We start from the raw sequence: 23,954 nt of genomic DNA on the forward strand, positions 1-23,954 counted from the left end.
GCCGCATATAAAACGTAAGATGCGCGTTCGCGGAACCCGCGAGTTTTCGATCGAGGAAAAACGCAGAGATCGGCACCGGTGTGGATTAAAAACTGCGTTCTCGTTACTCGATCGGTGACGAACAAACGGCGCGATGGTGGGCAGTGGTCGCTGGCCGTCATTAACGACTGCCCATCTCGTTTCCCGACGCGGACCAATTGCATGGGTGTTCGCAACGGAACGCGTTCGCGCCGAACTTGTAGTGGTAAAAACACTTCCCGCCTCGTAGCGCGGTTCGTCGTTCTCGGGATAGCGATCGCGCTCGGCCCGGGGTGGATGGTCGCCGTTGGGAAAAACGCGGACCGGGGTTTATCTCGCGACGAATTGCTGCGAGCTCCTGTCGAAACGTCGCCGTGAGCTGTGCCATCTTCGAGCACAGTTGTTCCTCAACTTCGCACATATCCCTCGACGGCCGTGCGACGGGACCCGCAGAGGCCTCGGCTACCCGCGTGCGTGGGCCCATCGTGTCAGCGATGGTGTCGGCCAAGTCGGCCACTCGGTCGAGCTCGACGTCTCGCTGCGTCGCCAGGATGACCTGCATGCTCGCGGGGAGCCGGCCCAACCACAAGGTACGCAGTATCTCCTCCGACACGGCTGTTCCTCCCAAGGTCCGCAGGTGGCGTAAGAACTGCGACGGTTTGCGGTCGCCCATCTCCTCGTGCTCGAGGAGACGCCGAGTCTTCTGCTCCTGCGACGCCCCGATCCGCCTTATCAGCTCTGTCTTGAGCCTAGTGAACGGCTCAGCCGGGGGATTCAAGATGATTTCGCGGACCTCGGCCGCGTATTCTGGTTTGAGCGCGCCCAGGACGTACCCGAACTTCGTCTTTTCGGTCGTAACGCCGCTCGTCTCGAAACTCGCCTCGACCATCGCGAACCACAGCTCGGGGTCGGTCGGCGAAAATTCCGGTATTTTCACCGCGACGCGGCTGACTGTCGATACGGGCGGGGATGCCATCGTACCAAATAAACGTGCGAATGTCCGTGTTCTCTTCCGAAAACTCCCGATCCACTGCCACGAAACCACGAACGAAATGCGACTGCAAAATTCGTGTCGTTCGCTTCCTTTAGATCACGTCGGGGTCACCAATGAGGAGGTGGGATCGGCGACGGGAAGAGAGAATTGAACCCGGTTACAATTAGACTATCTTTATTTACAATCGGAACTAAACTCGCGACGCCCGCGTACCGTTCCCGACGAGGGTTCTTACTGAACTAACCATTCGTTCACCGATGCATCCCATCCAGATCATTCTTTCTCATTCTCACGGTTCGCTTTCACTCTATCCTGACTAGACGCATTCATTCTACGCGACACTCAAACCAATCGTCTATACATTCGCTCGACGCTAACGCACAGCATGCAGCCCGGTCCATTCGTCCAAACATTCTTTCGCCTTAAAACTAATCACATGGCGGGGACGTGGCGCCGGCTTGTCACCGCCACAGTTATATTTAAAAAATCGGCAGCTGGAGTTCATCATATTTCACCTATTAATTTCCTACAATTTGTAGTTTTTACAGTCGGCTCAGAAATCATGTCGTACATCTCAAAGTTCGATTTTGGTCTATAAGAACTATTTTCTGTGTGTTGAAATACTAATAAAATTGTTAGTTGAACGGTGTAGGTTTTGCTAATAATTTTCGGTAATAATTATGTGATTTATAGGAAAACACCTGGAAAGCAGCGCGTTCAGTGTAGTTTTGAAAGCGGAAGTTCTAGGTATTTGCGAATGCGAGACGGTTACTAGTGTAGCGGTAAAAATTGTCCGCCGTGGTCCCAATCTCTCATATATCTGTGCATTCGCCAGCGAACTCAAGATAATGGTACATTTTGGCAAAGATCTGAATGTTGCCAACCTTCTTGGAGCTTGTACAAAAAGCATCTTGAAACGTACATCTTTTACCCATTAATTAATTTAGGGTATGATAGGAACAAATATACAATTCTTCACATAAATTAGCACTCAGTATCGAAGTATGTACAGTGTCCCACAAAAGTGTTCGTACACCTTTTAAAACGCAATAACTTTTTTGAAACTGGACTAACCCTTGATCGTGCGAGGTCGGCCATCAGGTATGTACGTGTAAATGAGATAGTCGGACCTGTCGTGAGTCAAAGACCATCGCTGGGATGACGGTGTTAACCCGGACGAGTCTGGTTGCCAGATCTGTTTAAAAAAGAGCCATCAGAAGCAGGCTTGCACAGAGTCCTGGTAAAAATTATGGCTTTTAAAGAAAGTCAGAGTTTCCCGGGACCAGGTAGCGTCCGGGCCGCTACAGTAGGTTCGCTAGTGTCCTTTTTATTCTCTAACGAACGAATTATTGCACAGTTTAGCCAATTTAAAATTATGACTGGGTATTCGAAATCACCTCAACTAAATTAATGCAACTGCTTGCTTCCGGCGATTAACGCGATGAAATTACTTTCTTGTTATTCTCTGTCTGTGCAATAGTGTAAAATCTGCGGAATTATCATATCTTGCCATTATTAACCATAATTCGAAATCTGATTCAGTGCAGTGTGACGCCACTGCTACAGATTTTCAGAGCATCGGTATGTCGGCAGATGATCCCGTACTTAATAACGGTTCCAATCAACCTGGATGGTCCAACTGTCGGTGAGACTACAAGGACTCTAATTTAAAAGCAATTTCTACGCAGGATCTATTGTCCTGAGCGTTCCAAGTAGCGCGTGAAAGGAAATATCTCAGCAAGAGAGAAGAGTGAGTTTCTACGACTTCTTATCGTAGATAATTCTATCAGAGCAGAATTATACGGATAGTTTCTGTTTCCAACTGAATCATTTCTTATAATCAAAAGAAAATGAAAATATTAATCATTTTTGTTACTATTCACGTTTTTACGAGCCTTACGATTTTATATATGTACTTAACTCAAATTAACGTAAAATCAGCTGAAAATCAAATACTAGTAATACTCCAAATTTGAAAAAATATATTTCTATAGTATCTTGTATACAAAATCGAATTGTGTAAAAATTAATTTTCCAATTTCTATCTTTGAGTAACAAACAAAACTTTTTGTGAAAAATTATTGGATTGCAAAATCCATACACAATCGCGTACACAAATCATAGAACAAATTTCAACTTGAAAATTTCATTATTGCTATCCGTTGCAGCATGTTGTTTCTTCCGATGTACACTTGGATCACTGAAAGGTTTCAAAGATCTTTCACAAACAGAAATCAGTTTTATACATTCCGCTTATGTTTACATAGTATAGAGTATAGGTCAAAGGCAGTAAATCCGACAAAGTATTTCCATACCTAATACGCATCACGCGTATTGACGCGTAGGTGTTTGTTTTATCCTGCACATTCAAATATCATCGTTGATTTTGTTTATATGAAAAAATGTGTCGTAACAAATTTATTTGGTTCAAAGATAGAAATATTATGATTGATGGATTCGTCGTTCATTTTTTTCGAGTTTTGATGGTCATCGTCACTTCTTGCGTATTATCACCTATTGTTTACGATACGGCATTCTAGTTTATGTTAAAACGAATTAATGACCTACAACACTATGATCACGTACTATGATTTATGTACGTGGTATTGAAGAAAATTGTGCAAGAACTGTGTTTACTGAACTTGTTTTCACAAAAGAACATTTTTTTCTTACACAGAAATAAAAATTGGAAAATTAATTTGTACATAATTCGATTTTGTATAAAAAATGCTATAGAAATATATCGTCTCAAAATTTTATTTGGAAAATTACTAGTATTTAATTGTCCCCCCCCCCCATGTCCGCTACCTTGTCGTGGGGGGGGGGGGCTTCGTGCCCTAATGATCCTCAAGGCTCGACCACGCCGGCGGAAGTTGCCACAGCTGTCGCCCGTGTGGGAGGATGCGACCAGGGGGATGTGAGGACCGGCGAAATCCGGTCTTCCCCCTCTGGTTTGGGAACCCTCTGGGTCCAGTGCCGTGCTGCGGCCGCACGGAAAGTTGCGGTCGCGGGCAAAATCACGGTGGGCTGGACTCAGGCGACGGTGGAGGCCCTCAGCGCCCGGCCCTTGCAGTGCTATCGCTGCCTTGGCCTGGGCAACACTAGGCAGCGGTGCACTGCGGCCGAGAATCGTTCCGACTGCTGCTTTGGGTGCGGCAGTCGGGACCACAAAGTGACCGGCTGTATGGCAAAGCCAAATTGCCCGCTTTGTGCGGGCGTAGGCAAGCCAGACCGTCACCGCCTCGGTAACCGGGCGTGCCCTGCCAGCGCGAGACGCGGCGGAGGGAGCAGGGGGAGAAAGACCACGGAGGCTAAGGCAGCGGCCACCGTGGCCAACAAACCGAAGGAGGCACCAAAAGGTGCCGTTGTTGCGCCCGCGAGGGCGGATGGGGTCAAAGAGACCCCAGACGTCACCGCTCCGGCGGCGGCGATGGATGTTGAGGCCTGCCCATAATGGGGCCCAAGGGCCCTATAATACAGGCCAACCTGAACCGCTCGGCCAGGGCACAGGACCTACTTGTGCAATTCATGGCCGAGCGGGGTGCCGGGTTGGCCGTAGCGGCGGAGCCGTACAGGATTCCCGACCATCCACATTGGATGGGGGACCTGAGCGGCTCCGCCGTTATAATATGGGCAGGCCGGCCGGGGTCCCCGGCGTGCTCCGTTATCGAGCGCGGCCGGGGATACCTGGCCGTTGACTGGGGCGGCACCGCGGTTGTTGCGATCTACGCACCTCCGAGATGGTTCCTCGAGGAATTTGCGCAGTATCTGGACGTGGTAGGGAGATGCGTCTCCCGCTGCCAGCCACGTCCGGTGCTGGTCCTGTAGGACTTCAACTCCAAGTCTTCAGCTTGGGGTTCCCCCAGGACAGACCCGAGGGGCCGGGAGGTGCTTGAATGGGCGGCGGGACTCGAGCTCCGTCTTCTAAACACGTGCACGGTCCATACGTGCGTGCGGTATAATGGGGGGTCCATCGTTGACCTGTCATGGGCAACGCCCCCGGCCGCGCGCCGTATTACGGGATGGAGGGTGGCGGAGGACGTCGAGACGCTATCCGACCACAGGTACATTGTTCTCGGCCTCTCCGCCGCCCCATCGACGCCCCGACGTCACCCCGCTGATGAGGGATCGTCTCAGCGGCGGTGGGCGCTCAAGCGCCTCGACCGGGACGCTCTGATGGCGGCAGCCCACGTCGTGGCCTGGCCGGCAACACCGGCCGGGCCTGTCGACGGGACAAGGGAGGCCCATTGGTTCCGGGGCGCAATGACGTCGATTTGCGACGTCGCCATGCCCCGGGCCAGGGTTTTCCCGAGGAAGGCGGTGTACTGGTGGTTGCGCGCGAAAGCGGATGTACGCACAGAGTGCGTCCGCGCGCGACGCCAGTACGCCCGCGCCCGTCGACGACGAGGTTCCGATGTGGAGCTGGCTATCCAGCTGTATGGGCGATAGAGGGAGAAGGTGGTCGCCCTGCAGCTGGCCATCAGGCAGGCAAAAAACCAGGCCTGGCGCGACCTCCTAGGTACTCTAAACCGAGATCCGTGGGGGCGCCCATACAAAATAACGATGGGACGGTTACGTTCCTGGGCGCCCCCTCTGACGTAGAGCCTGGATCCAGGGATGCTCGGACGGGTCGTGGGCGCCTTATTTCCCGTTAGCGGGGAGGCGTCCCGGCCCGATCCTGAGCCAGGGGAAGAGGAGTGGTCCCCGGATCTGGAGGTCGCGCCGGAGGAAATGGCCGGGGTGGTCAAATGGCTCCGGGGCAAGAATACTGCCCCGGGGCCGGACGGTATCCCCGGCCGGGTCTGGTTGCTTGCCATGAGCGTCCTGGGCGAGAGGCTGAGAAGCCTCTACTCCGGGCTCCTGAGGTCCGGGGTGTTCCCGGACCTCTGGAGGAGAAGTCGGATGGTCCTCTTAAGGAAGGATGGGAGGCCTGCGGATTCTCCCACCGCGTACCGGCCCATTTGTCTCCTGGGCGAGGTGGGCAAGATCTTTGAGAAGATCATTGCAGCCCGCCTCGCCAGGCACCTGTCCCGCGATGGCCCCGATCTGGCGGACTGCCAGTTCGGCTTCCGGGAGGGACGGTCGACGATCGATGCAATCGATCGTCTTAAGTCCCTCTCGGACAATGCCGTGGCACGGGGCGGGGTGTGATTGGCGGTGTCCATTGACATCGTCAATGCCTTCAACACCCTGCCCTGGTCCGCCATTAGAGAGGCCCTGGTTGAGCACCAGGTGCCTCCCTATCTGAGGCGGGTGATCGGGGCCTATCTGCGGGACAGGTGGGTAGAATACCCGGGCCGGTACGGGATGATTCGGAGTGAGGTGGACTGCGGGGTCCCACAGGGGTCCGTGCTAGGACCACTCCTGTGGGACCTGGGGTATAACGCGGTCCTGGAGAAGGCCTCCCTGCCCGACGGTGCCACCCTGGTCTGCTATGCAGACGACACGTTGGTGGTCACCGTCGGGGACACCTTCGAGAGGACCATCCGACGAGCGGAGGTTGCGGTGGCAGCCGTCGTCGCGAGGATCCACGATCTGGGGCTGAAGATGGCCCCGGAGAAGGCCGAGGCCGTCTGGTTTGGACGGACTCGGTCGCGGCCACCGACCGGATCGTGGATCCGGGTTGGAGAAGCCTGCGTCGAGGTGAAGTCTGAGATCAAGTATCTCGGACTGATCCTCGACAGCCACTGGAGGTTCGGAGCGCATTTCGGCCGCCTCGTCCCCCGAGTTGAGAGGGCGGCGGCTGCGCTAGGCCGCCTGTTGCCCAATCTCGGGGGGCCGGGCGATATGGTGCGCCGCCTATACCTGGGCGTGGTGCGGTCCATAACCTTATACGGCACCCCGATTTGGGCGCCGTCCGTGAGGGCAAACCGGCGCAACACACTGTTATTGCGCCGGCTTCAGAGGCAGATGGCCCTTCGCCTCATAAGAGGTTACCGCACCGCGTCTACCGTGGCGGCGCTTGCTCTGGCGCGAGAAATTCCCTTCGAGCTGCAGGCGGCGATGCGCGCCTATGTTTATAGGCGCATATGCATCGCTGGCCGGGCTCGGGGGGACCCGCCGGAGCAGGAGGCGGTCCAGTGCTTCGAACTCCAGGCCCGGGGACTTGCGCTCGCCAGATGGCATGCGGAGCTTTGTTCCCATGCCGGCGAGCGCGTCCTTGGGGCTCTCCTGCCGCACTTCACCTCGTGGCGGGAGAGGCGGTTTGGCAGGCTCTCCTACCGTGCGGCGCAGGTATTCACCGGGCATGGCTGCTTCGGTGTCTACCTGTATCGCATCGGTCGGGAAGCGACGACGGTGTGCCACCACTGTGGCGCGGAGGAGGACTCGGCGCAGCATACACTGGAGGTATGCCCCGCATTTTCAGTGCTTCGCCGAGTCCTAAGAAGGGAAGTTGGTCGCGACCTCGCTCTCTCCAGCTTAGTTGGGGCCGAGAGAGGCTGGAGAGCCCGAGAAAATGGGCGGCAGCCATCGCCTTCTGCGAACAGGTAATGTTGCAGAAGGAGGCTGCCGAGCGGGGTCGCCGTGAGCGGGGGGTGCGGCGTGTGCGTCCACGCCTAGAGCCCCCCCCCCCTCCGAGCAGCTGAGCATAGGCGGGCGGCGGGTGTACGAGATTATGCTGGTTTAATTGCCCGCCGCCCGCCAACCGAAGATGTCCTCCCTATACTGGGAGTGGGGCGACGAACATCGTCGCCCCCGACGGTCGCCGAGCGCAGGGCGGGGGCCCTGGGCACCCTCATTGAAAAGCGGCCGTCGTGACGAGGCGGTGCGGGGAGCGGTCCCCCGCACCACCGAACCAAGATTATTCATGGGAGGGGATAAATCTCCCCCCGGGACGCGGCCGGCCACCGCCATTCCATCCTGGTGGCCGGCCAGGCGAGGGGGAGCCGCGGTTGTGTTCGTTAAGAGTTCCCGTGGCTCCCCCAGTAATAGCCAGCACCCTAGGCCGTCGTGGGGGTTTTAGCGGGTCAAACCCCGCACTACCCCCGTCCCGCCCCCCCCGGGCGCGACGGGGGTGTCTGACCAGCAGATTCCCCCCACGTTAATAAAAAAAAAAAACATATATTCATGTGATGCTTATTAATGATTACTTAAAGACACTTCTTTAATTATTTATTTACTATAACTATTTTATTTGGCTTCTCAAAGTTTGTTGATTGATGCTGTTAGAGGAGTTGTAAATTTCTTGCGAATTGAAAATTACTTTTGTTCAATTTTATTCACTGAATTTTTTTTACAACAATCAAGATCAATTATGATATTGTTAGTTAGTTTGATTACCATTTAAGTATATTTCATGTGTATTTAAGTGATTTCTGTTGATTCTCCAGGTGAATTGTTAGTAATCGTAGAATTCTGCTGATTTGGAAATTTGCATAATTACTTATTGAGGCATAGAAACAGCTTTATCAATCAGATCGATCCAGCTACTGGCAAATTAGACCTCAGTATCGATCTCGATCTATCGACTAGACTTGCCTATCTTCGCAGCATTAACAGGTTCATTAATATTATTTTTCTTATATGCTTCCTTTTATTTATTAACAACTCTATGACGAAGAATCCATCTCACGTGGTTGTAAATGAACATCCGATATTTAGCAAATAACAGTGTCATTGTTGAATTTCAAAATGTTATGCAGATTAGCTAATGTGCTTTAATTTCTTTAAAGAACGAATTGTTGCACAGTTCAGCCAATTTAAAATTATAATTAGTTATTTGAAATCACATTAAATGCACTTAACTAAATTAACAGGGGCGTGGCAGTGTCGTTTCATGCAACGAAATGTAACTATTTGCTTTTCGCGATTACTGCGATGAAAGGGATTGTGATGTTGACGCTTTTGTGTTCTCATCTGTCTGCGTGGTAGGGTAAAATCTATGGATTCGGAATCCGATTCAGTGCAGTATCACACCACAGTTATAGATCCCCAGGACATCGATATGGCGGCAGATGATCCCGTACTTAATAGCGGTTCTACTCAACCTAGACGGTCAATCTGTCGGGGAGACTGCAAGGACTCTAATTTCAAAACAATTTGCACGCAGGATCTGTTGTTCTGGGCATTCCAAGTGGCTCATGGAATGGAATATCTCGGCCAGAGAAGAGTGAGTTCCTGCGACTTCTTCCCGCAGATAATTCTATCAGAGCAAAATTACTTAAAAAGTTTCTATTTCCAATCGAATCATTTCTTCTAATCAAAAGAAGATGAAAATATCAATTATTTTTTAAACTATTCACATTTTCTTATGTTTCACAATTTTATATATGTACTTAACTCAAATTAGCATAAAATCCATAGTCCATTCATGTATAATAATTGAACAACGAACTATAATTTTTGCAAAATTTCATTTGAATTGGAAATAAGTTGCTGAACAAATGTCTAATCGCATATACCGTTTCCGAAAAATGAATGTGCAGATACTGCACGGTGACCTGGCCGCTAGAAATATCCTTCTGGCCGATGACAATGTGGTGAAGATATCTGACTTCAGTCTGGCCGAAAGTTTGTACAAAGAAGAAATGTATAAAAAGAATAGTGATTGTCCATTACCTATTAAGTGGTTGGCCATCGAAACGATGAAAGATCGAATTTTCTCCACGCAGTCGGACATTTGGACGTTTGGCATAGTTCTGTGTGAGTTTTTCACGCTAGCTGAGACTCCGTATCCGGGAATGGAAGCGGAAACTGTGTATCAGAAGCTGATCGAGGGTTTGAAGTGTAGGTTGGCTCAAGATATTTGATTTGGAAAGGAATCGGAACAACTTTTTTTCAATTATATTCGAAAACAAGTTGGCTTACCGAGTTTTCAAAGTTTGCATGCAAAAAGTCACTTATTACTTCCTGAGACATTTCTGGAAATTTTGGATCGATTTGACATTCGTTTGACAAGATATATAATATAATATAAAAATATATAAAATAATATATAATATATTATAATATAATATATAAAATATGTATAATATATTAGTATATGTATATACTATAGCATGGTTAATTACGATTACGAGTAATCGTAATTTACGACTTACGAGTCGATCGTACGTACAGTGTAATTTGTAATCGATAACACATCCTTTGCTTTTCATTTCTAGGTATGACATAATGTGTCAGTGTTGGAAGGCTAAGCCTTCTCTACGTCCGAGTTTCACGGAGCTTGTCGACAATGTAGGAAAATTGTTGGAGGACAATGTTAGAGCGGTAAGTTCCTCAACGTGATTTTCATATCACTTTATACAGGACGACATATTCATATCAATGACATCATTTCGGAAAGATTGCCATATCGGAACACGTTTTCGCATAATCCACATTTTATTGGATAATTGGAGGTCATGCTCATGTAGCATGCATATATTCGAGCATGATAATTTTGAAAGATATTTGTATTTATCTAATTAACACTAAGCGACTCAATTGTAAGCAAAATTGGTAATTTGAGCACTACATTGAATTAAACGCCTCATATCTGAACATGAACAAAACTCTGCTTGAGGGCGCAATGAACGATTATCTAATGATGATCTCTGCTCCCGACCACATCATGCATTCTTCAACAACTCACAATTGCGAGAATTCCTCTGAATCTCGAACCATGATGAACTCTGACTACTTGTGTATGAATGCCAAGGACGCTGTGGAAACATCGCCTATGCTGAACAATGAGGAGGAAGATCACTATTTGAAACCTATCAATGTTCATGAACGGAGGATGAAATTTGCCAAAAACATAGGAACGGTGAAGAACCATGTGGTGCATCCAGATCGGGATTACACTAACTATACCCGACCGAATAATTTGGAGCTGATAGATCAGAATAAAATCAGCGATGGGGTCGCAGCGAAGACGGAGCTCAACTGGAATTCGACGGCCAACATGGGGTTCGCTCCAACAATTGTAAGCACTCGGGACAATTAAGCGAATAGGCATAATATCGCAATATTAACTGCTAATCGATTACTTTAAACCAACTGATTGATTCCGGCATACCACCCGCAAAACAGTGAAAATCTACTCTCTTGTTACCTCGTGTTTTAAGGTCAATGATTATTTCGTCTTTCTTCAAATTGGTATCGGTAATAATAGGCGCTTGTGCAGCTAAAACGAAAATAATATTATCCAACAATACATCGTTCAATCTTTTCTGGAATTTGCATTTCCAATTACCCTTCACTTCCAAACGAAATACAATCGAACGTGTAAAATTATCCGTGGACATCCCTGTATACATATATTCTTGCGAGTCCTCTATTTTCAGTTGTGTATCTTCAAAATTGATCTATATGTGAATTGCCTTTCCCTCAATCGATAGAGATTTTGTTTAAAAGTTTAAACATATTATTTTCGGTTCGTCCAATTTCTTATTGCACTTTGTTGGTCTTTAAAATTAATTGTATAAAAGCACATTTTTAAAGCGATCTTAGCGTTAATATTGGAAATACATAGAATTATCAGATTGTACCTCCTCCAATCAAAGATGTCCGAATAATTGTCATTCGAAACAACGCGGATCAGCTCTCAGTTGTCACTCTCTGCTAATTGGGTCCATCGTGAGAGTGATACGAAAATCCCCGATTCTTGATCCTGTTCTTTTTATGGTTCTTGATGCTCCTCCTGTTTCCTTATACTGGGCGTCCCAAAAATGTCTCGCAATACGGAAATGTGGAGTAGCTGAGGTCATTCTAAGTAACTTTTTCTTTGCGAAAATGTAACTGCGGCTTTGTTTACAAACACTGACCGATGAGAGTTGAGGGCGCGAAGTTCGAGAGCCCGCCGCACAAGGCTTTGACAGAAGGTCGAGACGGACTCGAGCCGCGTTCGAAGTATTGAACAAGTCACGAAGTATGAACGTTCCGGATTCTTTTTACTACGTAAAAGTTATATTTTTAAGAAAAACGCTGTCACCTTTACTTTAGAACGTCTAAACAATATTTACTAATTTTTCGGACCCGAAATAATATCTAGTTTAATCGTGACAGCCGTTTTAATTGTCATGTGTACCATATGAAATTTTTATGCAAGGTGTACAGTGAGGATTAGCAAAGTTCGTAAATGATATTTTAATTTAAATAATTCCGTGTCCGAACAGAATTCAACGAATGATTCGCAAAGCTGATTTAATAATAAATGATCACGTTAACGAATGTAAAGGATTTGTTTATTAGAGAAATATGAAAAATATTATTAATAAGAAATTCACCCATTTAGTTGAGGATGCATTTGCTGACTCGTACGCACTGACGTCGTACAACGTACAGCTGATCCCAGGCTACCGTCGGTGACAGTTTACGTCTCTGCATATCTTGTCTATTTCATATGGCGGTACCCTGCGCTCTTAGAACGTCTTTAACGGCCGTTCGAGGAAAATGGTATCGGGTGTCATTTTCTCAGATGGCCGAACGACGAACGACAAGGGCCGACAAGGGTCGAGGCCTGGATTTTTTGGCAGTGAAACGTCGACTTCCGAACGAACGCATCGAATAAAGGATTATCCGCGAACGCGTCGTATAAACTATTTTCCGCGAACTTTTCCGTTTTTTTTCCGTTTCGGATTATCAGTGATTAATTAAGTGATCAGTGCTTGGTGACAGTGTAGTGAAAAAAATGTAGTTGTACGTTGTACGAGGTCAGTGCCCTTCGATATCGTGAGCCACAATTCCAGCCAGCAAATGCATCCTCAACTAAATGGGTGATTTTATTATTGATAATATTTTTCATATTTCTCTAATAAACAAATACTTTACGTCCTTTAACGCGATTATTTATTATTAAATCAGCTTTGCAAATCGTTCGTTGAATTCTGTTTGGACACGGAATTATTTAAACTAAAATATCATTCACGTACTTTGTTAACCTTCACTGTACACCTTGCTTAAAAATTTCATATGTTACACACGAGATGTCATGCACACTAGAAAATTAAAACGGCCGTCACGGTTAAATTTCTTATTATTTCGGATTCGACGAAAAATTGGTAAATATTCTTCAGACATTCTGAAATAAGGATAGATAGCGTTTTTCTTAAAATTATCACTGTAATGTAGTAAAATAAAATTCGGAACTTCACGCACCGTGACTTGTTCATTGATTCGAACGCAGCACGGAGCCCTCATCATCTATCGCGCTCCACGGCCGAAGCACGTTTCTCTCGATTGGTCAGTTTTTTTCGTTAATAACTCGTAAATAAATCTGCGGATTGCATTTTCGCAAAGGAAAAAGTTGCTTCAAATGACCTCAGCTACGCCTCATTTTCGGCTGTTAAAATAATTGTAGAATACATAATTGTGGAACACATCTCAGGTACTCCCCATTAACGGGTGGAAATATATATTATATATATCACGCAACTGGAGATGTTGTTAGTCGTTTTCCGAAACTACAATATTAAATTTAGAAAGATGCTTTGCGTATTTACTTACTTCTGAACGTGTGTTATTTAATGACGTCATTGCTACATTTTCTCATTTACGCTTTACAGCAAGATGTTTAAATGTAATTGTTGGGTATCGGTGCTTATGCATAAGTAAGGAACTCAAACTGTTCTTTTAGAGCAAAATAGTATTTTATTTAGTTAACAGAAACAAGGTGAGTAGAAGATGTGAAAGAATAGGATAAGGAGACATCCGAGTAAATGCAATTACTCTTGCAAAGGCTATCGTTCGACTGACTAGGCAGCGTAGTTTTTCTTTCTAAAGTTGCCAGGGGCACAGGATAAACACATGCAAGTGATTATCCTTACCCTGTGCATGTATTGCCCTGGCAGCGTCGTCTCTGGCTCGAACGTTGCATCGGTGAGCCGACCTATAAGTGTACGACCCCCTCCAAGGGTCATACCGCAAGATATAATAAAACTAGAATCTAAGCATGCATTTAACAAATACTTAAAACTATATAGACATTTCAATAGTAATAAATGAAACAAAACGGCAACAATTACGTGATATGTTTATAAAAACAGTTACAGAAATTACTCCTTCTAAACAAGACCTGGAGATAGAAGATGATGATGAATTTAAGTTTAGGTTTGACAAAGCAGTCGAACATAATGCAGCCAATAGAAATTTCATAAATTCTGAAGCGAAGTTAGCTGTTTTACGGTATTTTCATGATAAATGGAGAGATATGCAGTTACTCACTCAAATTCTCTAACATGCGGCCTATTATCCAAAATAGGTGAGATTTTTTCGGCGAAAAAATCATCACCTATCATTGTAACGTCGGCGACGACGAATCGCTACGAAAAATCCCCCGAAATTTAAATAAAGCGTCCGTCACGTACAGCTCATAGGCCGTCTTTTTTCGCGGACTGTTCACACGCGATCACGGAAACACACAAATCCGAATCGGTATTTACCATAAAAATTGTTCCGGTCCATCACTAAAAAGCGACTCATTTTCAACTCGCTATTGCTTGCCATCATCAGCGATCGGCCCGTCTGTTTTCCGCCACGAAATTGCATGACTGGTGGCATCTTGCCGCAGATGCGCTGATTGCCGCATTCCGGTCGCGCGATTTCAAAATTCCGCAACGGCGAGCGCGAACGGCGATAATTGTCTCTGCTGTCGTTCCGATTCCGTCTTCCAGTTTCATTCGCGAGGTTTTCCAATCGGTGCAGGAAAATCGACGGTTTCAAGTCGCCGATTTTCTCATGTTCCAGGAGCGTGCTCCTGAGTATCTGAGAGACGCTGAATCAACACCGCCTTCAGTGTCTCGTACATATTCTGCGCTGGAGGGTTGTTAATAATGTCGCTCACCACGTCGTCACACTGATTTTTTAAATGCACATTGACGTAGTGATATTTGGTGGAATCCTTCGTGATTCCAGCCAGTACGAACTGGAACCGCGTCATTCGGTGGAGAAAGACTCAACATCGCCGATGAATCACCATGAGGAACTTTTTCGCGTGATCGTTATAACTCAAAAAAAAGACTTGTCCTTGCGCGACAGATCACGTCGTGGTCACCAATTATGTGAGTGTACGAGAGAATAAAACTTGCTCGAGTCCGTTATTGTATATTATTTATTTTGGTCGCTAGAATCGCTTCGCTCGACCGCGAAGGTTCGGATCGAAAAGCTTGTGTGAACTACTAGTGCAGGAGTTCGTCGTCGATTGTCGACGAAACGATTTTCCAAAATTCTTAACAGCTTGAGGAAAAACAATTGCAGGGCACAGCATAATGCTGGCGGCGATTGATATGCCTGCCTCGAGTTTCGAGCATCGGGATTTACCAATTTTTGTATACTAGGATCTGTACATGTGCTATTGCAACGGCCCTGTGATTTATTGTTACGTCGATGCTAAGGTTCGACGGATTCAGTCGACATAACATTTTAAAATTGATTTTTTAAAACATATTTTTGATAGTTTTCTGATTAAAATGAGACTAAACATGATATAGTTTGGACAAATATTTTTGATTAAAATAAAATCAAACACGATATAATTTCGATTACATTGATTTGTTTAATATTTGTTGTGAAATTCATTGCATTGCATTATCACTGTGATTATATAAGTGCGTGTTAAGAATGTGTGTGGAGAGCGAGGTATATACGTATTGCGAGTGCGTGTGCCGTGTGCTGAGCGAAATGGGGCAGCGACACAAAAGTATGTATACACTAATTTTTTTAACCCTTAAATACTTTACAATTTGTCCATTGGACATTTGGTAAATCCTTATATTAGTGTTGGATTCTATATCGCGTAGACAAATTTCTCCACCAAGAAAGTGTCTGTGTTTTGGGCTCTAAGGGTGTATCAGGTCTGCTGGATGAATTCTTCGTAGTCTTCTTTTGATGTGCTGGTTATAGTTGGTGTTCGCTAGTGGGTTGTTGTGGGCTTCAATTTTGCTTTTATATTTTTTGGATGCTTGATTATTTCTTCTAATACTGTAGCGATATTGAAGTCCTTCCTTATATCTTCATTCTTGATGAACCAGGAGCGTTTAATATTGTCCGTAGGGTTCTTGAATGTTCAGCTTCAATTTTTGTTATGTGACTCATTTGCCGCTATACCCCATAGTGGAGTCCCCGTATATCCATATGGATTTAATTATTGATTTATAAATTTATAGTTTGTTGTTTACGTTCAGTTTTGTTTTTTTACCTATAAGCAAAGACATCTGTTGTCTTTTTAAGCGAATTTGTGCAATTTTAGCAGTAATATGTTGTTTCCATATTAGTTTTGAATCCAGATGTAGTACCAAGTATTTAACTTTTTTGTTTAATATTATGTTTAGAATAACTAAACTATGAGTCAAAATGAGGATTCTATACAGGGTGTTCCACAATTATTTTAATAGTCGAAAATGAGGGTAGCTGAGGTCATTTGAAGTAACTTTTTCCTTTGCGAAAATGCAATCCGCGGCATTGTTTACGAGTTATTAACGAAAAACACTGGCCAATGAGAGGTGACGGTGCGAGAGAGAGGGTCCGCGAGAGAGTTCGCAGCACGAGGCTTTGACAGAAGGTCGGGACGGACTCGAGCCGCGTTCGAAGTATTGAACAAGTCACGAAGCGAGAACTCTCCGGATTTTTTTTACTACATAACAGTGATATTTTAGAACGTCTTCTTACTGATAATATTTTTCATATCTCTCTAATAAACAAATCCTTTACGTCCCTTATTTATTATTAAATCAGCTTTGCAAATCATTCGTCAATCTTCACTGTACACCTCGCATAAAAATTTCATATGGTACACACAAGGTGTCATGCACACCAGAAAATTAAATCGGCTGTTACGGTTAAACTACATATTATTTCGAGTCCGAAAAATTAGTGAATATTCTTCAGACGTTCTAAAGTAAAGGTGAACAGCGTTTTTCTTAAAAATATCACTGTTATGTAGTAAAAAAAATCCGGAAAGTTCTCGCCTTGTGACTTGTTCAATACTTCGAACGCGGCTCGAGTCCGTCTGTGGAACACCCCGTATAAACTGAGAAAGCCCATTTAGGCCTGTCATGGTCCACGGAGGGCATATTTCATCTAGAGTAAACTTCGTTTTCATATGATACTGCACATTTCCAGTCGAATGTTGAGATGACATTTTGACGCAGGCGTTTTTAAAAATCTTACATTTATTCCAAACGTATGTAGGATTAGTTTGAAAATTAATGCTTCTTCTATCTTTTTTTTAAACGATTTAATGGCATACATGATTACACACATTTCCTTGTACTGCATTAATCCTCTAAATTGAGTGCGTTTTACCACTTTTTATACGAGGTTTTTAACTTTGTCGCCTTCGGTATGTCACAGGGAATTCAGCATGCATATAAGTCACCGAAATCTACGAGAGTTTGGTCATCGTCTAGTAAACTAATACCGCTATCATAAAAAAAAATCAAATCATTTAGTCCATTTTGAAAAATATTATCGAGTTTTAAAAGGTGTATGAACACTTTTGTGGGCCACTGTAGATCGAATGAAACCTTAAGATTATGGACACGAATAATCTCAACAGACTCATCAGGAGTCTTGATTACACTGTCCGACACGATTTTTGGGTTTCTATAGACACTATGAAATTCTTGTAGAGCTTCACTTCCTGAACAAGAATCCGAAAACCGAATTGCTCCATCACCTCCAGTTTTTTAAATAAACGAACTTTTGTACAAACCCAAAATTTTCGACAAAAATGAGGTATTGCATGAAAAGTATAAACGTTAGAAGGTTCTAATTGGTGTTAAAAGATAGAGGAGAGTTTCCCGAATATAGTGGCGTGCAATTTATTAATTGTTTTTGATCCTAAATAGCAATAAATTAATGTCAAAGTTTAAAAAAGTGTCGACGTGAGCAGTTTCTGCACAATATTTTTGTATTTGTACGAAAAGTTTTTTGTTCAGCACGAAAACTCTACCCAGGATCGAATTCTGTAGACATTTCTGAAGAAGGAACGGCTCGGTAAAAGTGTCGGAACGATGTACATTTCGAGTGGATCGACAAAATGTTCGTCGGTAACATGTGCACGACGTTTTGCCGCCATGTCCTTCGCTGCTCGCTTCTCTCTGTCCGGCAGGGCCGAAGCTATGCGTAATCAACACCGATGGAGGGATCCCATGGGGTACCCAGTTTTTGTAAATTATATTTTAATTTTTTTTAGTATTTCAATGTTCTGTTTTTTTTTACATATTTCTGTGAATAATAATCACCAAACTGTGAAGAACCTTCTGCGAAAAAAATCACACCAGAGTATTTGCAGTGGGTAACGAAAGTATTCGAGCACTAGTATAATTTTGACTTCTACCATGTTTTTACACTGTACACGAACACTATTGACACTATAAATTAATTAATAAACAATTTACACTACACACTGACACTATAAATTATGTAATATAACCTTCTAACGTTTATACTTTTCATGCAATACCTCATTTTTTTCGAAAATTTTGGGTTTGTACAAAAGTTCGTTTATTTAAAAAACTGAGGGTGATGGAGCAATTCGGTTTTCGGATTCTTGTTCAGGAAGTGAAGCTCTACAAGAATTTCATAGTGGCTATAGAAACCCAGGAAAAAAGTTTGATTTGTCGGACAGTGTTATAGTTACTTTTGTAAAAACAAGGTTTTTGCGAATAGCTATCAAGATCCCATCATCCCTAGAGTGGGATTTGTCATAGTTGACATGGTGGACAACATAAGCTGCATGTTAGAAAGCTGTTTTGATTCTTGGACTGCAGAGGCTAAGTTGGAGAAGTCGTTCTGTCCGGGAGGATTATTGGACGGCAGAGGTGCTTGTCGGGAGGTGGAAGAGGCTATCTGGGCATAATAGAAAGGTTGGGCATGTTGCGCAAGTTGATGGAATTATCCGGGGACGCAGCGACCCGGACGAGAGAGTAGTTTGGCCAGAGGGACATGGTGCGAGTGGGGGCCCCCGATGTGTGCCGTACCGAGAACGTCGCCTACTTTGTTCTCTGGTGTTGCAACCAGAGAACCCGATTTTATCGTTCTGGGAACGTAGGGTGGATTTTTTGGGCCTATACGCTAATTAGGTGTTATTTTGTTTTCTAAATGCTTGACCAGAGCAGGACAATTGGCCGTATGAGGACCTTTGCAGTTGAAGTACTTTGGAGTGATTTCGTATGGCCATTCCTCCTCCAACTTTAATCTGCTCCCTGCGCATTTGACGCATGCCGGGGGCAGATTATAGTTGGAGGAGCAATGACCGAAAGCTTGGCATCTATACCATTGTGTGTGCTTGGTACGAGACATATACTTGTCCCAGTGAACTCTAGCCCTGAATATGAACTTGACTTTTTTGACGTCTTGAACTGTGGTGTCCATTGGGAAATTGACTCGGTAGGCATTAGTCTTTAATGAGATAGCAGGCCGTTGGGGTTAAGCCTTGGGTAGAGATTTGTTGGATAATTTCCTCTCGGGTATAGTTAGATAATGCTTTGAGGACCATTGGCAAGGCTTTTCGTTTTTGATCGTGAAATTATAAAAGAGAATTTTTTTTCTTGGAGACCTAGTTTTAGTTCTTTGAAGTCTTTGATGGATGTGAATTGAATACGAACATTGCTTCTATTAAATTTAAGGGTGTAGTTGCTACCGTACGAGGTCGTCAATTACTTTTCAAATTTGGTGACTGGATATTTGAAGTTGTATATGTAGATATGTATATGTAGGTAGTTTTTCAGAAGTAACCTCCAACTCGGATACGGGTTCTTGTTGCGGTCATTTGAGTTGTTGCTAGGCGTCGTCGATACATTATTATTATATCATGGTTTGGTAATGGTAGTGGTAGGTTTGTGACGTCCGGTTTGTCATTTGAGGAGCTATCATTATTAGGGTTTTTGTTTGATTAGTCGATCGCGGTGAAGAACGCGAAATGATTGTGACAAGGAATGTTTGGAAGGGCTGGAAAATTAATATTAAATTCGCTCAAGGTGTTAGCTGAGCTATATAGTAGTGATTTAGGTTTCGAACTGGTTTTGGATGTGAAATTTTTGGAATTTTTGGATTTGATAGTATGAGGTTTTTTAGCGAAATTCTCGACCGATCTGACGGTAACTGACTCTGAATTTGAGGGTGAGAGAGCACTGAATTTGTTTCAGCACGACGGCGCTTGTGAGGCCGATTCAAGTTCCGACATGCTGAGTGCTTTGGATTGAGGGTTTTTATGATTGTCGCCCGGTTTTCGGTCGACGATTGCATCGGGATATGGGCTCACCGTTTGCTATGATGAATTTGAGTCGTCGGTGCTGACATTCATGAGATCGTCAGCAGCAGGCGACTCGGTGCTATAGTGGAGTTCCTGTTGTTTCAGGAGCTCTCTGTAATCAGTATGTTGACTATAGCCGGTTTGGAATTGAATTTTCCTTATAATTCTGTCGTATCTATCGCCAGGCTTGCCCCTGGCGAATACTGATTGTCGTTTTTTGATGGGTGGCACTACTGGAGTTGAGACTAAGAGTTGAGACTAAGCTTCAAGTATATTATAAGTGGTCAATACATATAGGTTGAATAAGTTATTTAATCTAGTAAATGTTGGTATTGAATTATATAATATGTATTCAAAGGAAGAGTGCTTAAAATTTATAATAGAAAATATTATTGAATTTTTTAACAACACATCGCCCAATGAAAGCAATATCAATGATTTTAATGCAACAGATAATGCATTTATTGTAAAAGATGGAATTTTACTTTTTTATGATTTATAAACGTTATTATTCAAGAAAAAAGGGCTCAAAGAATATAAGAAGACTATATTTTTAAAATGATTCAAACTTTGCACTCGTAAATACATCATAGAATATAATGATATGAAAAATATCTTCATTGCTATAGGAATTAATATCTTCTTTGATATAAGATGCATCAAGTCTAAACTGAGACTTTTAACAATTGAATATAGTAGTATAAGCGAAACAAAACTCGTTAGAATAGACGAAATAAAAAAAATACTATGTAACAGAATAAAAGACGTGTCTCCTCCTGATAATCTAATCACGCCAAGGCCTCTTGACAAGTTGATCATGCTCTATTCGTATGCATATAAGTCTATTTACAACAAAACTTGGAAAGAACTTTCACTCTCTCGATTTTTTAGTTTTTTGTTTTTAAAAAACGATATTACATTGAAAAATATGATTAAAAGCTTTAATCACGGAACTGTGCATAAGAAAGCTTTGACTGAAAGTGCTATTTTCCTTGATCTTGATGACATCACCATTTGAATGATTTGATTCATCATTATGGTCCTAGTATAATAGATGAAGATTTTTCTTTGCATCACATTGAATTATATAATCTTGAAAAGGATCTTTTTTATAAATTATCAAGAACAAATCTGTCCTCTTTTTGTATGAACAAATATGATATAACACTTGTTGATGGTATTTTTAGTAGTCCGAACTCTATGATACCAGATATTACTCATTCTTTTGAATTTTTAAACGATGAGAGTGTAAATGAAGTTAATCATATTCAAGATACCTTTTTAGATTTGAATTTTAGCAACGATATGTACTTTGAAGAAAATAGTTTCTATAATGACAATTGCGTAAGTATGTTCGATAACAACAAACCTATTAGATCTGAAAGTAACATAGAATGCGATGAAATTATTCCTATTTCTGATACAGATGTAGTTTTTTTAAACAATATAATCGATGATGAGTAAAAAAACAATCTGCTTTCTTGGCTAGTTCAAAATACTGATGACAGTGAATTTATTAGTTCCCCCCCCCGTGTCCGCTACCTTGTCGTGGTGGGGGGGGGGGCTTCGTGCCCTAATGATCCTCAAGGCTGTGCCAGCGGGGTATTTATTCCCTGGCAGGTTCTACCTAGCTGGAGTGGCTTGAGGTGAGGGGCCTACTAAAGTCGGACACATACCGTAAACCTGTGGTCATGTTTTACAGGAACGGGGGTCTTGCCTTAGCCGGCCGGGCCGCGAGGATGACAACCTCTCTAAAAAATCCCTAGCCCTAAGCAGTGTTGCGCGGTGAAGAGGGCCTAGCTGGAGTAAGCGCCAGCTATGGTTGGTGGGTGCACCAATCGTTAGCGGACAACCCCGGGGTACCTGGCGACCCCCCGGGCGTATTAGCCTCCCCAGGTGTGGCGGTTCTACCCGGGGTGACCTCCTTTCCGACTACACTCGTGGGATCGATTATGGATTCATTTACAAACAAAACTGGGGAGGGGGGTAACGAGCGTGAGGGGGAGGCGTGCGAGGCTATCGTGCGCCTCGAGAGATATGTGGAGCCGGTGTCGCGGGGGCATTCTGCCACACGCGGCACAAAGAGGCCTGCGGCGGGCCTTGGCGATTGCGATGGGGGCGAGGAGTCGGACTTCTCTGTCTCCTCCCACCACTCAACGCAGAGCGTCCAGGGCACCTCTACGAGGAAACGAGGCCGACCACCAGCGACCAGGGCATGCGTTGGCCTCCATGAGGTCAAACGCAAGCAGGCTGAGAGCGACAAAAGCCTCATCGCGGGCATCTTTGACCCGGTTGCTCCGGGGCCGAAGCCCGCGAGATCGGGCGACCCGCTTCCAGACGAAGTGGAGGTCGCTGCGGATTTCCGCAACCGCCCGATGCGAGACATAGCGGCGGCGGTGATGGAGAGCCTGGGCGACGTCGCCAGGATTTCTGCCGCGACGATGGGGTTAAAGGCCAGCGCGGTCCGATCCCTACGGGCGGCGGCACTGAGCAGCCGGGTGGGCGTTGCGGAGCTGGCGATCAGGTCAGCTCCCAACGCTACTCGGCTGTTGGAGGCCGAAAATGCTCTGCTGAGGGAGCAGATGGCGAAGCTGCAGGCCGAGGTCGCCCGACTCCGTCAAGCGGTGGAGGTGGGGCCGGCTGTTGCCAGGATGCCTCCGCCGCTGCCCCCTGGGCGAGGAGGGTCCTCGCCCCCACCCGCGGCTGTGCCAGCAGACTTGCTGGCGCAGATCGGCTCCTTGATCGATGCCAAGCTGGCATCGCTCAGGTGGGAGCTGATTCCGCGGGTGCGGGACCCGCGATCGGTGGCACCTGTGCCATCCGCCCCCCCCCCACTGCTGATGGACAGAAGAGCGGGGAAAAAGGGTGGCAATAAGGGAGGGGCTGTGGACACTAGAGCGGCCCAGGCACAGCCCACTCAACCTCGGGCCGCCCCTGCTGATGCGACGCCTTCCACCACGCCTCCAGTGCCTGAGGTGTGGTCCAAGGTGGTTGACCGGAAGGCCAAAAAGGCGGCTGCCGCGGTAAAATCATTAAATTAATATATATATATATTAATTTAAATTAAAAAAATATAATAAATCTTAAATAAAATATAAATTAGTTAATCAATAAAAAGTTTAGAAACATGATTTTAAAAATGAATATATGTTAAATTTTCTAAACAATATTTGTGTGGGTCTAAGAAAAAAAAAACATTTTTTAATTAATATTAAAATAAGTTTATTTAATTATTTAATTTACAGACACGAATTTTATATTTTAAACATAATTACAATCTACATCTTTCAAGAGCTTACCTTTTTATATGTTAACATTTTTAGATTTATTTTTTACTCAAATTAAGATTTAAAAAATAAATTCATAAAACACATATTTAAACTACTAATCAAGTATCTTTATCCTTTATAGTTACCATCATACAATAATCTATATACAAAAAATTATGATCTTTTCATATGTTAAACATGTATACAGTGTGCTTCATAGGAACACAAATAAATGTATTGTGAAACTTTTTAGCAAATTGTAAGATATATAAACAGATTCTTTTCATAACAAAAAATATATACGCAAATCCAACGACTTGTTTCTCTTTTATATATATAAAAGACACATGCACAACCACTAATTTCATGACTGAATCTCTCGCAAAAAGACTCGGACTTCCACAAAATAAATATTTATTTCCCATTGGAGCTCCCAATACCATGACGACCTACGCGAAACACGCGGTTACGGCTACCATTAAATCTCGAATTAGCA

The 23,954-nt window shown here is 44.5% G+C and overlaps 1 protein-coding gene across 1 annotated transcript; it reads left to right on the plus strand.

Moving 5' to 3' along the window:
* The first annotated feature begins 1,574 nt into the window (after window positions 1–1,574).
* Window positions 1,575–18,794, plus strand: LOC143261732 (vascular endothelial growth factor receptor 2-like). Its single transcript, XM_076527959.1, is given in 11 exon segments — window positions 1,575–1,602; window positions 1,706–1,930; window positions 8,344–8,512; window positions 8,885–9,122; window positions 9,439–9,756; window positions 10,054–10,073; window positions 10,117–10,222; window positions 10,464–10,919; window positions 14,681–14,735; window positions 14,818–14,994; window positions 18,646–18,794. Coding segments are annotated over 11 exon segments (1,941 nt in total).
* Window positions 18,795–23,954: the final 5,160 nt, after the last annotated feature.

The sequence above is a fragment of the Megalopta genalis genome, unplaced genomic scaffold (genome assembly GCF_051020955.1).
Source record: "Megalopta genalis isolate 19385.01 unplaced genomic scaffold, iyMegGena1_principal scaffold0064, whole genome shotgun sequence".
NCBI classification, from domain to species: domain Eukaryota; kingdom Metazoa; phylum Arthropoda; class Insecta; order Hymenoptera; family Halictidae; genus Megalopta; species Megalopta genalis.